Source organism: Rissa tridactyla, chromosome 2 (genome assembly GCF_028500815.1).
Source record: "Rissa tridactyla isolate bRisTri1 chromosome 2, bRisTri1.patW.cur.20221130, whole genome shotgun sequence".
Lineage (NCBI taxonomy): Eukaryota > Metazoa > Chordata > Aves > Charadriiformes > Laridae > Rissa > Rissa tridactyla.
In genome coordinates this window covers 120,206,605-120,219,470 of record NC_071467.1, presented here as the reverse complement: position 1 = coordinate 120,219,470, position 12,866 = coordinate 120,206,605, and the positions used below count along the sequence as shown (strand labels likewise).

Genomic DNA, 12,866 nt, shown 5'->3' with positions numbered 1-12,866 from the left:
GGGGGAACCATGTCATACGATAGACCTGTGGCTGGGCATCTCCCGTCTTCCAACCCTGCAGGGCTGAACTCATGGGTCAGAAGTGAATTGCACCCAGAAGAGACAACTTATTTCCCCAACTTTGTACAGCCTATGGAGGCAAATCTCACTGAGGCTTGTACCTGCAAAAATCATGCTGTAAGAACTCAGTGTCCTCCAGATCCTCTCCTGTGCTGTTCAGTACTTTACACAAGGCCATTTTTCCCCTTTGTCCTTCTTCACCAGTTCATTTTCATATTCAAAATCCACTTTAATCGCATCGTGCAGTGACAGTGTCAATGGAAGTAGTCTGGGTTTGCACTTGACAGCTCAAAACATGGTTTAGTCCATCTTAGCTGCAATGTAGGAAAATAATATCTGACACACCTGAAGTTATCCTCATCACGTTTTGGCTGAGGTGAATCATTCAGGCAGATGTTTATTAAATCCACCTATCAAACACTCAGCCCCAGAGATTCTTATTCTTTTCCTGCCTGTGCTGTTTCTTACCTCTGTTAGAGAAAAAAAGAACAGCCTTCTTAAAGCAGTGGCCTTTGTTTGCACTGCTTTACAAATCCTGAGCCAGGTGCTGGGGTCTTCACTGAAGCAAAGCTCCTGGTGGAGCCACGGTGTTTCACCTGAGGAAGAACTTCACGTTTCTGGTCAGTAAATGTGAGTTTTCACTAACCTAGTAGAACAAATTGTTCATCTGAGCATAATCGTACTTGACAGCATGACTGTGTTCAGATGCTGCTGTTTGAGATGCCTCGTATTCTTTCATATGCGTTTCCTTCTGGCTTACCTGCACGTCTTTATATGCCAGTGTTTGAACCTCTCGAAGGAGGGAAGGCGAGATGTTTAGCCAATAGCGGTCTTGCTGGCTGCAGAAAGTGAAAGGGAAGAAAATAAGACACGCGGTGATCAGCGTGCTGAATCCTCTCTAAAGCTACAGACCTGTCATGTAGAGCTAAGTCTCAGACAGTGCCAGGTTAACACTGGATGTGCCCCTATATCTCCTCTTGCCTTCAGTCCCGCTCTCCAAAGCCTGAAGTTGTTGACATAACGTTGACACTGAGCAGGGCATAATTATTCAGAGTTGCATAAGAAGTGAATTTATATTGAGTAAAACTAATAAGCCGCACTGCTCTGACATTTAATTTTCTTGGAAACTCTTCCTATTGAATTAGGCAGGACCACATGCATTTTCAAATGAAGTGCAGTGTTTGCGCTAAAGTACCCTCCCATGGACAAGAATGAATAATTTGGAAATTACCGAGAGCCTATTTCCTGCCACCTACCTCCAAACTTACATTTTTATGGGGCTATATTTCTGTTTGATGCCATGTAAAATTTTCATTTTATTCCCACCCACTGTGTCAAAATGATCTGCAAAATATTCTATAAAAGGGGTTGCTATTTATGACAGGGTCACTGGTTGATAGTCCCCTATTCTTTCTGAGGCCGCTTCTTTCTTTGACATCAAACCCTGGGGCTGAAAGTTGAGGATAAATAAGTGGTGTCCCTTGAACTAGACACAGTCATAATAAACTCTCAGATGAAATGTCAGGTCTAAGCGAGTGTACTCTTCTACGTTCTGGTGAACGTCGATCAGCCCTCCAAAGCAGAGCAGTCATATTTCAGGGCTCACTTTATCTCCCTTCTCTTCTTACCATATTGAATGTCTGATTATAGGAGAGGTAGTAAATGGCTCCTCTTAAAAGGAGGCTTAACCAGGGAGACGCAGGTCAAGACATCATCTTACCTTCCATGGCATATAGGAGGTCTTAAAAAAACCCCAACCTTTCATATTAGTTTGCTGTACTGATATTTTTACTAAAATATCATTACAGACCATGTCGGTTTTGTTAGGCATTATGCTCTGTTAAAAAAACCACAACAGTATGGGTTACTATTAAATATATTAATGCACTGTTGAGGCTGAATAGTTAAGAAATCAAAAGGCGGTTATGCTTTCCTGCCATGCTTTTTTCAACTATAATAAAATGTTTCTTTCGATCTTAGGTACTTGTATACATCTATTATAACCTGTCATTGTGAAATTAGATCCGTATGCCATACTTACACATTATGATTAGAGCTGGTTCAAAACATTCCATCCAAAACTAACGTAGAAATATTCTTAAACATGTATTTTAATGGGAAATTTAATATTTTATTTTTATCAAAATGAAAAAGGGGAAATGCCATGTATGTTTATTAACTTTTCCCCCCTTTTGTCATTGGGAGAGGCATGCTAGTATAAATAGGGAAATAAGGAAAAACAAACAGAAAACATAGCCATCATCTGCTATATGCATACATAAACAAACACATGTGTGCAATCCAAAATTGCAATTGCAATAATGAATGCATTGCTTTTTATTAATTTTTTTTTGGCAGCTGAAGTGTTTATGTTCTCCTTAATTATGTGATTGTGTTTGATACAATAGGATGGGCCACAACCAAAGTACACTTGTGGGGCACTGTGACCCGATTGTCTTGTTCCTCACCCATCTTCAGTTTTCATTAAGGCTGGTTTTGTGGACTGAATTTAGTGTCTAATGGAGTTGGAAGAGCACTATGTTGGTGTCCTTCATTGGTGATTATTTCCTTTGTGCTTTATAGATGTAGACTGGCCAGGGAGCTGAGAGACAAAGCAGAATGTATGGTTGTAGGCTGGGCTCATCTGTACTTATCTTACATCAGGTCAGTTGAAATTCCCTTAGAGATGGGCCAAAACTTAATTAGTCTATCTTGACCTTCTTAATCTTTACAGTCTCTTGAGGAAAGTTAGTAAAAGGGACCCTCTTTACAGTTAAAGTTTTCAAAGCCTAAACCCAGTTTGTGCGATTTTTGTCAAAACCATTGCAGGCACTTTCCTTCCTTAGCTCACATCTTTAGTTCACAGTAAAGCAGATAATGCTGATGCACAATATTGAGCCTTCTTTGTGGTGGGTTATTGATGGTTATTTGCTTAGCTGGATAATTATAGTGTTTATTAAAGGGAAGTTGATCTTGCGGTTAAAATGTTAGATTGAGATGTTTCCGTCTCTGCTACAGATTTTCTTTGAAGTCATCTAGGGCCAGTGTAGCAGTATTTCAGTGCTACGATACAGGCGAGTTTGACAGCAAGGCACTTGCTTGCATTTCTGAATACTTAAGCATCTGTATGAAACTGGTATTTTGTCATAGATTTCAGACATGCTGAGCATGCATACTCTTCTTTGTTTACAGTTGATGCTTTCCATTCTTGAAAATTTGACCCAATCAACCTCAATACTACAGTACCATATTAGGAGGGGGAAAATAGTACCTTCTATTTCGCACCCTTTTTTCTTTCTGTACTTGAAATATTTACATTTAATCAAGCTGAATGTGAAAAGTGTGATTTAAGCTGCTTCACAAAGCTGCACCCTCTTCCAACTCTCCAGTGTTTATTGCAGTGCAGGCAGAGTTATTTGCTTGCTTGCACCTTACACTGAGTCTTTTTTTATTGTGTATCCTACACAATAGCAACAAGGGAACAGTTTAACAGAGTTGCAGAGAAGTTAACCCCTTAAACCTTGAGATCTCTGTACCTGGAGAAAGCACTGGGTAGGATTCCTTTGCACAGGTGTTGCCATCCTCCTTTTCAGTGTTACGAGCTGAAATCAATGGTGGACCTTCAGCCATCTGAAGCTCAGTGGAGAGAAACAGCCCCACATAAGGGACGGGTCTCCTCCTTCCAACAGAGGCATTTTAAACAGGTCACAGGCATCAGGCTTCAGAGGAGCCAGTCTGCCTCCTATCTACAGAGGGAATTTAGGTGAATAAGTCAAATGTCAGCATCCAGGTTGTGGACGCCTTGAGGCAGGTGAGATGCCGTGGGAGATCTCCCAGGAAGACTGTGGTGGTTTGGGCCGGGTTGGCCAATGAGAAGATGACAGATGCTCTCCCCCGCCTCGCGCTCCAAGGAGAGGAAGAAGAGAGATTTGTGAGTTTAGAAAAAACTAAACTACTTCAATGAAAAATTAAAAATAAAACAAAAAAGGATATAATGAAATAGATACGATATATATAAATATATACAAAACCAGATCGAATTCGTAGGAAGATGTCACTGGCAGGCACTGGGGAAGCTCCAGACTGGACTCAGTGACAAATGGGAACTGGAACACACTGACCAGGATCAAAAGGCAGATGAGCTGACGGGGTCCTCCTCAGACGTCAGTCACTGAAGAAAGAGAGCCATTGAAGAAGCAGTTCACTGAAGAGGAGTCCAACCCTTTGACCCCTCAGCTGTTATACTGAGCATGGCGGATGGGCTGGAACACCCGATTGGTCTGTTTGGGTCCCCTGACCTGGCCACTCCCCCCCACAGGTGCAGCCCCACCATGGGGCAAACACCCCCGTTTCTGCATCTGTTCCCTGCTGTGCTCAACAAGGAAGAACAAGCTGTATTTTCTTTAGTTTCCCAGAAGTTATAGAGATATCTTAACTAGGGTAGTTTTGTGTGCCAAGAAAGTCTTTTAGCAGAAGAGCTTACAATGATTATGAAGTTTTCCTATCAGAGAGCGGACAATTTACACTTCTGAATGCTTCCTGAGCATAGTGCAACACGTGAAATTTTCATCATGAACTCGATATGATATTGTAAGGTTTTCTTTGTTTTGGGACCCATAAGACCCCTATAAAGAAAAATCTGAAAAATTACACAACTTAGACATACATCTATCTCCTTTTTTTTTTTTTTTCTCAAGAAGAAGCGAAAGGTTCACTAAGGACTATTTCTGTGCAACTTTCTTGACCCAGTTGTTTCGCTTTTTTTAAAGTTGCAATGTGAAAGATGCTCCTCCCCCAAACTTAGAGAAGTTGGACTCTTTTTCTTCAAACAGTTAGCAAAAATAGCATGTTTCAAGCTGTGCCATAAAATTTCAACATCAAAGATAAGTTTCAGATGGCCATTAGTAACTGAAAAGAAAGAACTATAATGGAAATATTTATGTAGGTAGACCTTAACATACTATTATTAGTTTTACAATTGAAGTATGGCTCAAGTATGTGTTGTATGTCTCATACTAGTGTTAGATAATAGAGCTTTTCATGTTATTCAAGTGGCAGAAGTCACTCCCTTCACCTGGAAAATGGCACATGGGTACTGTGACTGGAAAAAACCTGCATTTTTAAGCAACAGAAGAAAAATGACTAGTGTCGCTATCCAGTGTTTCATTGTCGCAGAAAATAGACACTGCCCTGTGGGAATGTTTTTCATCTTTGATGTATAATAACTTCATAATAGTAACCAGATGGTTAATTAATCTGGAGCTAATTGGCAAAAGTGGAAAAGTATTTTTATGTGTGGTATAACTGCAACAAAATAATATCTAACTAATTAGCAGTGTAGCTTAAGTAACGGTGTAGAAGACAAATGGAGCAAAGGAATTTCTATTATATAAATGCTACTGGATCCAAATTCAACAATACGAAAGTTTTGTATAATGTGTATTAATGAATAAATTCCAGCAATCCCTATAGCTGCTAAGTCAATTTGATCCTTATGAAGATGCTAGCTTCTCAGAGCTCTGCAGAGATGAACGAGGAAAAAGAAAAGCTGCTTCTTATCTTCTTACTCTACAAGCGAACAGACAGACACACACAGAGGGTCATGTCTGTGCACCCATGGGAATAAGAAGCAACCAGAACAATTCATGTTCAGACTTCTATCCCACTGGAGTTGCTTTCAAAAGTATTTGCTAATGGTAGATAATTAAGAACAAAACCAAGAAATAGTCCCTTCTGCTATCGATGGAGTGTGAAAGACATTCAATAGTTTAGTGCTTTATAGTTATTCCAGTCTCCATCCCTGGGCCTTCTCAGTTAAAATCAGCCAAGACAGTAACCCTGTCTGTCACAGCTTTTCCAAAAAGGTCATGGGGCTCAAGCTTGCTGGAAGGCGCACACCCATCAAAGCAGGGAAGTCTCACGTTAAATGACCTTTCATTTACACTCTGGTATTTTTCCTCTAAGTTTTCCCTACCCGTTCTACGCTTGCCCTTGGCTGTTTCGGTGATTGTTCATAAGCTTTCCACAGACATCAAGGCATTTGACAGCCAAAGGCAACAGCAGTGTTACCTGGCCTTTTCAGACTAAGTTCTTCCCTTGGCCAGGTCACCTGGACATGAGGTTCTTCATGCCTATCCATTTTTATGACAGTGAACCCCAAGAGTGTAGGCCTTTCCTCCCTCTCCCTTTCATCAACATGCCCCAGGTTTGATGTGTGAATAGAGGAAGATCATGAAGAATGAGTTAGCTGACAATGTCCTCCGGTCACCACGCTAATGACAGTAGCCTTTAAATAATCATCTAGCCTAGACTGTTCATGGAGGCACTGCCACAGTTGGGAGGAAGCCTGCGGGGACACAGTCATTTGAACTATTATGTTAGCAGAGATGGGGGACTGGGATTTCAAAAGTTAATGATGAAGTAGGGAAACTGGTGAAGAAGGAGCAATTACTGTCAGGTTTTCCTAAGTATTGACACTGCTTTGTGTGTTTTTCTTGATTTGTGTTTATCCCTGTGGTAATGGATTCAAACGCCAATACAAGAATAACCACATCCAGGCTCAGACCCAGAGGGGATTGTAGATGCTCTGCACCTGAATGCAAAGAGAAGAGAGGCTTTTGTGGTTGTTTTTATTTTTTTCCTGGATGTTACGAGATTCCCTCCTTATAAACCCATGTTACTTAGGGTGTAAAGTCTTGTGTATGCAGAAAGGCATGCTAGTGTCTCTAGTTCAGCTTCTACCTGACTATTCCTTATGGATGTATGACAGGTCTACACAATGCCAGCAAGAGTGGTTCTGCTCAGCTGTGATATACTGAGGGTAGACCCAACTCTTTGGAGATGTTAGGGAAGTGAAGGGTGTATACTTTTGAGGATAATTGTGGAAGTAGATGTCAGTAGCTCTTTCTTAGATCTGCATGGAGGAATCCATTCCAAAAAGAGCTAAAAGATCTCAGTATAAAGGGGACATAGATACCAAAGATACTGCATTCAGGATCTCATAAAGGATCTCATAAAGAAAGATGATAATGATGGTTTGCATATTCCAAGCAGTGGGAAATAAATCACAGCAGACAACGTGGCACATGTTAAACAAGAGCACAGAATTCTTGCTCAGAGGAATCTTGTCGCTGCAAGTTAATCATCACTTTATTAGCAAGCCCTGAAGCTTTTTGGGATATAAATTTTGCAAAATAACACCTGGAATGTGGAAGTAGGCCATTGAATTTAGAAATAAATTATGCAAAGTTGAGAACCCAAAGTTGCATTTGAGCCCCGTGTAGTCACGAAGAGAAAACCTGCTTCCTTTTATGAGGCCCACTTGAATATACCCTCTAAGGGACTAACCTGTGGGAAGCAGTGGGTGAAGACCTTGGTGGTGGAATTTATGCTAATTCCTGTGGGAGTCACAGCTCTCTGAGTTGTAAGTGAGGAGCCTCTGCTGTTGCTGTGTTGTAAGGCATTTGTTGAACATCACAGGACAGTAAGATACTAAAAGGATCAAGGCTGTGTTTCCTTGATTGGGGATTCAGCAACAATTGGAGATGGAAAAATTTGTGGGTGTGTCTTCTTTTCTTCTTTCATTTTCTGCAGGACCAGGAATAATATAGTTGACAACTGTCAGTGATGTAGCTTTTTCTTCTTTCTAGAATGATCCATAGAGGAGAGAAGGCAGAAATAACATAATAAAGTTTGGGTGCTTCATGGGATGGAAATGGCATGTCCTTTGTCTGTCTTCTCTTTCTATTACCGTTTTTTCAGCTTCTTTATTTCAGTCTCCTGGTTTCTGTTTGACAGACTCATGAAAAAAAAAAAAGGGTTCTCTGCTGACAGTTAACTTTGCCTGCACACTCATCTTCTCTTCTCCTCCATTTCTTCTTTAATTTAAGGCCCATTGGTATTTTTTTTCCCCATCAGATATAATGAATGGCTGGGAGCTGTCAGCTCTTTTGGACTCTTTTGTCTTCTATTCATCATTATGTCTTCATCGTCCTCTTTAATTTAGCTGCAACATTGAGGGGATCACTTACTGTGAAAGACAATATTGCTAGCTGTCCATAGGGATTTCACACATCTATTCATCATCCCATGTAAGATAAACTATATGTGAAATATTGTGCATTAAAAAGGGCAAAATATGTAAGTCCATTCCAGACACCAGGTGCTTAGCTGGTATTTTCAAACATGGGTCTCCAAGGCTAGACATTTGACACCTTTTCTGGATACAGATTTCCACCAGTTTACCTGTTGAAGAAGGGTCTTTCTAAATTGCAAGTGAATTGAGTACAAACTTGCACTAGCTTTATTACTTTGTTTCAAAATATATCAGTAGGTACACCAATATGAATTACAATGTAGAAAAAAACGCCAAAAGTCATAATTAGACCCTTATATCCTGGTTTTCAGAGGAGAGAGACAGTGGGCGTTCAGAGTAATCTGGCATATGCCCGTTGACTTGGAGAACCTAAATATGGATCTAGAACATTAAGGTTAAGAATCTTTGTGCGGTGTTAATAGCCATTGCAAGCAGTCTCTGCCTTTGGAAAACCATGATTGCTGTGATTTGGCTTCCAAAGGTGTACAAATAAATCTCATAAAATGTCTCTTGCCTTACAATATCTGTAAAATAAGCCCTTGGTTTGCATGCATTTCCTGTACACAAGGTATTAAAAATTGTGGAAAGTTTAGTTGCAATATCTTCCACCCCCATGTTTAAATTTAAATCAGTTGGACTAGATGATCGTTATAGGCCCCTTCCAACTGAAATATTCTATTCTATTAACTCTAAGTCACACCGAGGACTTTGAAGAAATTGAGAGGTAGTAAACTCATGGCAACATTTGGTTTATGCATCTTCACTGAGTTCTCTATGTATAATTTTATGGCCGTGTAGTCAAAAAGATAAATCTTCTGAGGGCAACAGAACATAGTGAAAGTTTTCCACTGCTAATCTTTGTTTCTTTCCTCATACGCACACTATTTCCTATTTCTTGGCACAGGGTGAATTACCCTAGGAGTCCTGTCTAAATAAATATATACACAAAAGCATACATTTTATTTCAATGACAATACCAGAATTTACAAGCAAATACCTTTATACGTTATGGGTAGCATTAACATGGAGATGGAAGACAAATATGAAAAAATTGTGGTACACAGCCAAAAACTCTATCAGCTCGCAGTTACCAGGCACAGTTCAAATCGTACAAAGTAAATAATGTGGATTTAGGGTTGCAATTTCAGATTCTCCCTTTTTTCCATTGTGTTTTTATGACTTCAGATGGGTCAGTGATTGTAAATTCTGTTTTGACACCAACTTACAAGCAGAGTCCTTGGGGGTATGGAATCTACATTGTTAGTGGCTTATCTGGATCTTGTCCTTTCCTGCATGTATTTTTATTAATATCTTAATGGATGCTAAACATGGACTTTTTGTATATGCATCTTTGAAAAGGGCTGTAATAGACTATGTGGTGTCTATTTATGCATAAAGACTGAGTTTTTCTGCTTTGTTGCTTGGTAAACCTTAAGGAGAAAGGGGTGAACGGGAGTCCCTCAGGAAGTTTTCATGATCAAACAATGGCATGAGTCTAACTCTGATTTTGATTAAAAAAATAGTAAATTAATTCACTGATGATTGCTTTTATTTAGGAGAAAATGCCTTGCAAATACTGACGTTTCTACAAGTTACTTGAATGGCTTTTAAGGTCCAGTTTTAAATGGAAAGGAAAGCGTTGGAGAATCCAAAAACACGGTGTTTGTGTACATAAATTTTTGTATCTAATAACTTAATAAAACCCAAGGATCTTTTGTCACAGAACACAGGCAAGAAAAGTCACAGTCCTTTTGAGGCTTCCACATAGAAGTCAAACATAGTGCGGTTTTCACAAACTCTTCAGCATTTATTCAGTTCAAAGGTGTTATTCATGGTTTGACTTGTTTATCTTATGTCTTCAAGATTGCATTTTAAATAAGCTCTGAAAGGTTTATATGGGGGCATGTTAAAATGACTCAGAAATGTCCCCAGGAGTTCAGAAGATGAAATTATGTTGAACTGAAAACTAGAGGATACTACATGCTATTCAATATTGACAAGAGGCATTTTAGGAGGATGAGTTCAGTGTCCTGTCTTTCAAAGTCAGTTATGAATCTTTAGTAAATGCTTTTTTATGGAATTAAGAGATTAAATGCTGTGTTGTCTTTGGGTACTCAGTGAGACATTACTCACAGCAGTGCTTTGGGACTACGTTTGCTTTTAACTTCTGATTTATGCATTTCTTTTCCTCACAATGTGAATAATTAATATCAGCATGATTGGGATTTATTTTTTCATAATATTTTTTAAACCGAGGTGAAAAATATCTGTGACCAGTATTTCAAAACCACCATCTGAAGACACATAAAATGTTATTAGTCACTCCCCAAGTAGGCAAAGATGGGGAGATGGGATGGTCAGATATGTTTTTCCACATCCCATTTTCAGACATCAGTTACAAGAATTATGAGATTCCCTCCTACACCAAGATAGTTCAGTTTAGGAGAAATAGAAAGTTTCCAAGGACATAGAGAAGCTTCTCCAGTTTCCACAACTCTAGCTGCAGCCCAGGCAGCTGGTGGGGTAGGTCAGGAGGTGACATGAGCTACCACAGCTGGCTAATATGAAGCTAAAAAATTAAGTAAAGAAGCTAAAGAGTAAGTAAAACAAAGCTGCCCTCTGTGTTACCATTTCAGCACAGTTTGGGATGTCCCTCCTTCAGCACCACCGAAGGTTTGATTGGGAAAGGAGGGTGGACTTTCTCCGTATTGTACTTCTTGAGGGATGCAAAAAGGGGAGACTCGGGGAGGAGACTCCAGCCCTGTGTGCCCAGCACAGCTGCCTGGCGATATCTGCATCTTGTGTTCGCTCCTGCAGCGAGGACCGTTTCTCCAAACAAAAAAAACTCTTGTGAGATCGATTTTGTCAAGTCATAGGCACAACATGGAAGTAATTCACAGACCATGCTTTTGGTGTACTCTTGAGAATTTTTCCCCTTTTTGGCCATAGCTCTACCCTTCACTGCTAAGCTGTTGGAGAGCATGACTAACACAAGCAAAGCGCAGTTAAGCAATTTCCCATTGCTAATCAATATGAATTTCCTGTGAAGCTTCATCTTACTTTGTAATCAACAGGTATGATGATAGAATATATATTTTGTAATAAATCATTTTCTTCTTTTCTTGATTTCTTTGACAGAATCATGAATAAACTGGCAGACCAGCAGGACCACATGATACCATGAAGAGAAGCTTACAGGTCCTCTATTGCCAACTGTTTAGTAAGTAAATACATTTTTTTTCTGTAAGAAATGAACTATCAAAATGCTCACATAAGATAGTAATATTTATGCAGTGCACAATTCAAGGAGGTACTTAACCATGTGCCTTGCTTCAGGTAGCTGGAGAAACCATATGGAAGTTAAATTATCTTGTTAACTGAGATATCAGGAGATGTATTAAAAAATGAGTTGAAGTATCAGCTGATTCTGCAGAGTCTTGTACAAGAGTAAAAGTGATTGGCTGTGCCTTGCAGCTGTGAACACCCGTAGGAAAATAAGTTGTAGAAACAGAGGATCATGGCTGGAAGAAATAATGCAACGTTTTTATAACCGTGTTTTTTGTCTAGTTCTCAGTGAACGAAAGGGATCCATACCACTTGGCACATCTCGTGGTGGTGTCCTCAATAGAAGATCTATAAGTGAGGGAAGGGAGCTCCAAACTCACACAGACCTAAATTCTGTGTCCCTTGCTGAGATGACTAGTTTCTTTTTTCTAAGTTTTGTATTTCAGAAGAGTGTATCCAATATGAAAGTCTAGCAAAAAGACTCATGTGAAATTTAGACTGTGTAGATATGTCTGTCATCCCTGTTCACGGGGGTAATGCAAGGTTTTAGGCATAAAACAGTATTGATGCTGTTTGAGCATTTCTGTAGACTGAAAATTTTCAGTGTGAATATCGCAAGCAACAACTTCTCTTCAAAATTTTAGAGACTAAATACAAAAAGAATAGATGAAAGGTAAGTGTAATCACTTGCTGTCATATGTTTTACAAAGGAAATTGCTAATTTACAATAAGAATCTAAAAAAGGTTTTTTAATGTTGTCTCTTCAATTCAGCAGAATTTCTGACTTCAAGATACATATTTTCGTGGACAATTTTGTATGGATTTCTCTTATTCTCTCTTATTTCTTATTCTCTCTTATTTCTCTTATTAAACGTGCTTAGTATGCATGGAATGAGCAATACAAGGACTGTTACTTTTATTGGCATGTGTGAAAATTAAGTCTAACAAATATTTTATGGACTGTTACAGAAATCTAGTTAATATCATATCTCTGCTTTACTCATTGCCATCAGGGTATAGAGTGAGACATTTCTTCTGCTTTGCTAGTTTGGCTAGTGTTCCTACTCTTATTTACAGCTTCTCTTATGACATAGGAGAAACTCAGCTGCGTCTTCATGACATCTGAGGGGAGACTCCAGAGGTGCACCCAAGACCATTTTGCTCTCATGAGCGTAAAGCTAGGCCAGATGTGTGTAGACAACCTGCCCAGCAGCACGCCCTTGGCTCCCAGAGTCTGGGTGCCTGGCTGGAGTGCACTGGGGGAAGAGCTCCTCAGGGAGGGCTGTAACCAGAACCCCACTAACAGCAGTGCGGGCTGTGGTAGCTTCACAATAGCTAAGGACCTAAAATACTTTGTCACGTTTTGACGTGCTTCTGCGTGATGAATAGTAACTTAATTCTAAAATTATCTCGGTTGGTGGACCAA

At 39.6% G+C, this 12,866-nt stretch overlaps 1 protein-coding gene across 4 annotated transcripts in view; it reads left to right on the top strand.

The window, feature by feature from the left end:
- TMEM108 (transmembrane protein 108) overlaps positions 1–12,866 on the top strand; it is a 165,836-nt gene that overhangs the window by 69,144 nt on the left and 83,826 nt on the right. For all 4 annotated transcript variants that reach the window (XM_054192593.1, XM_054192592.1, XM_054192590.1 and 1 more), the window contains one exon: positions 11,294–11,375. In XM_054192593.1, the coding sequence (XP_054048568.1) occupies positions 11,336–11,375 (40 nt within the window). In that variant the 5' untranslated portion in view covers positions 11,294–11,335. The remainder of the gene's footprint in view (positions 1–11,293; positions 11,376–12,866) is intronic.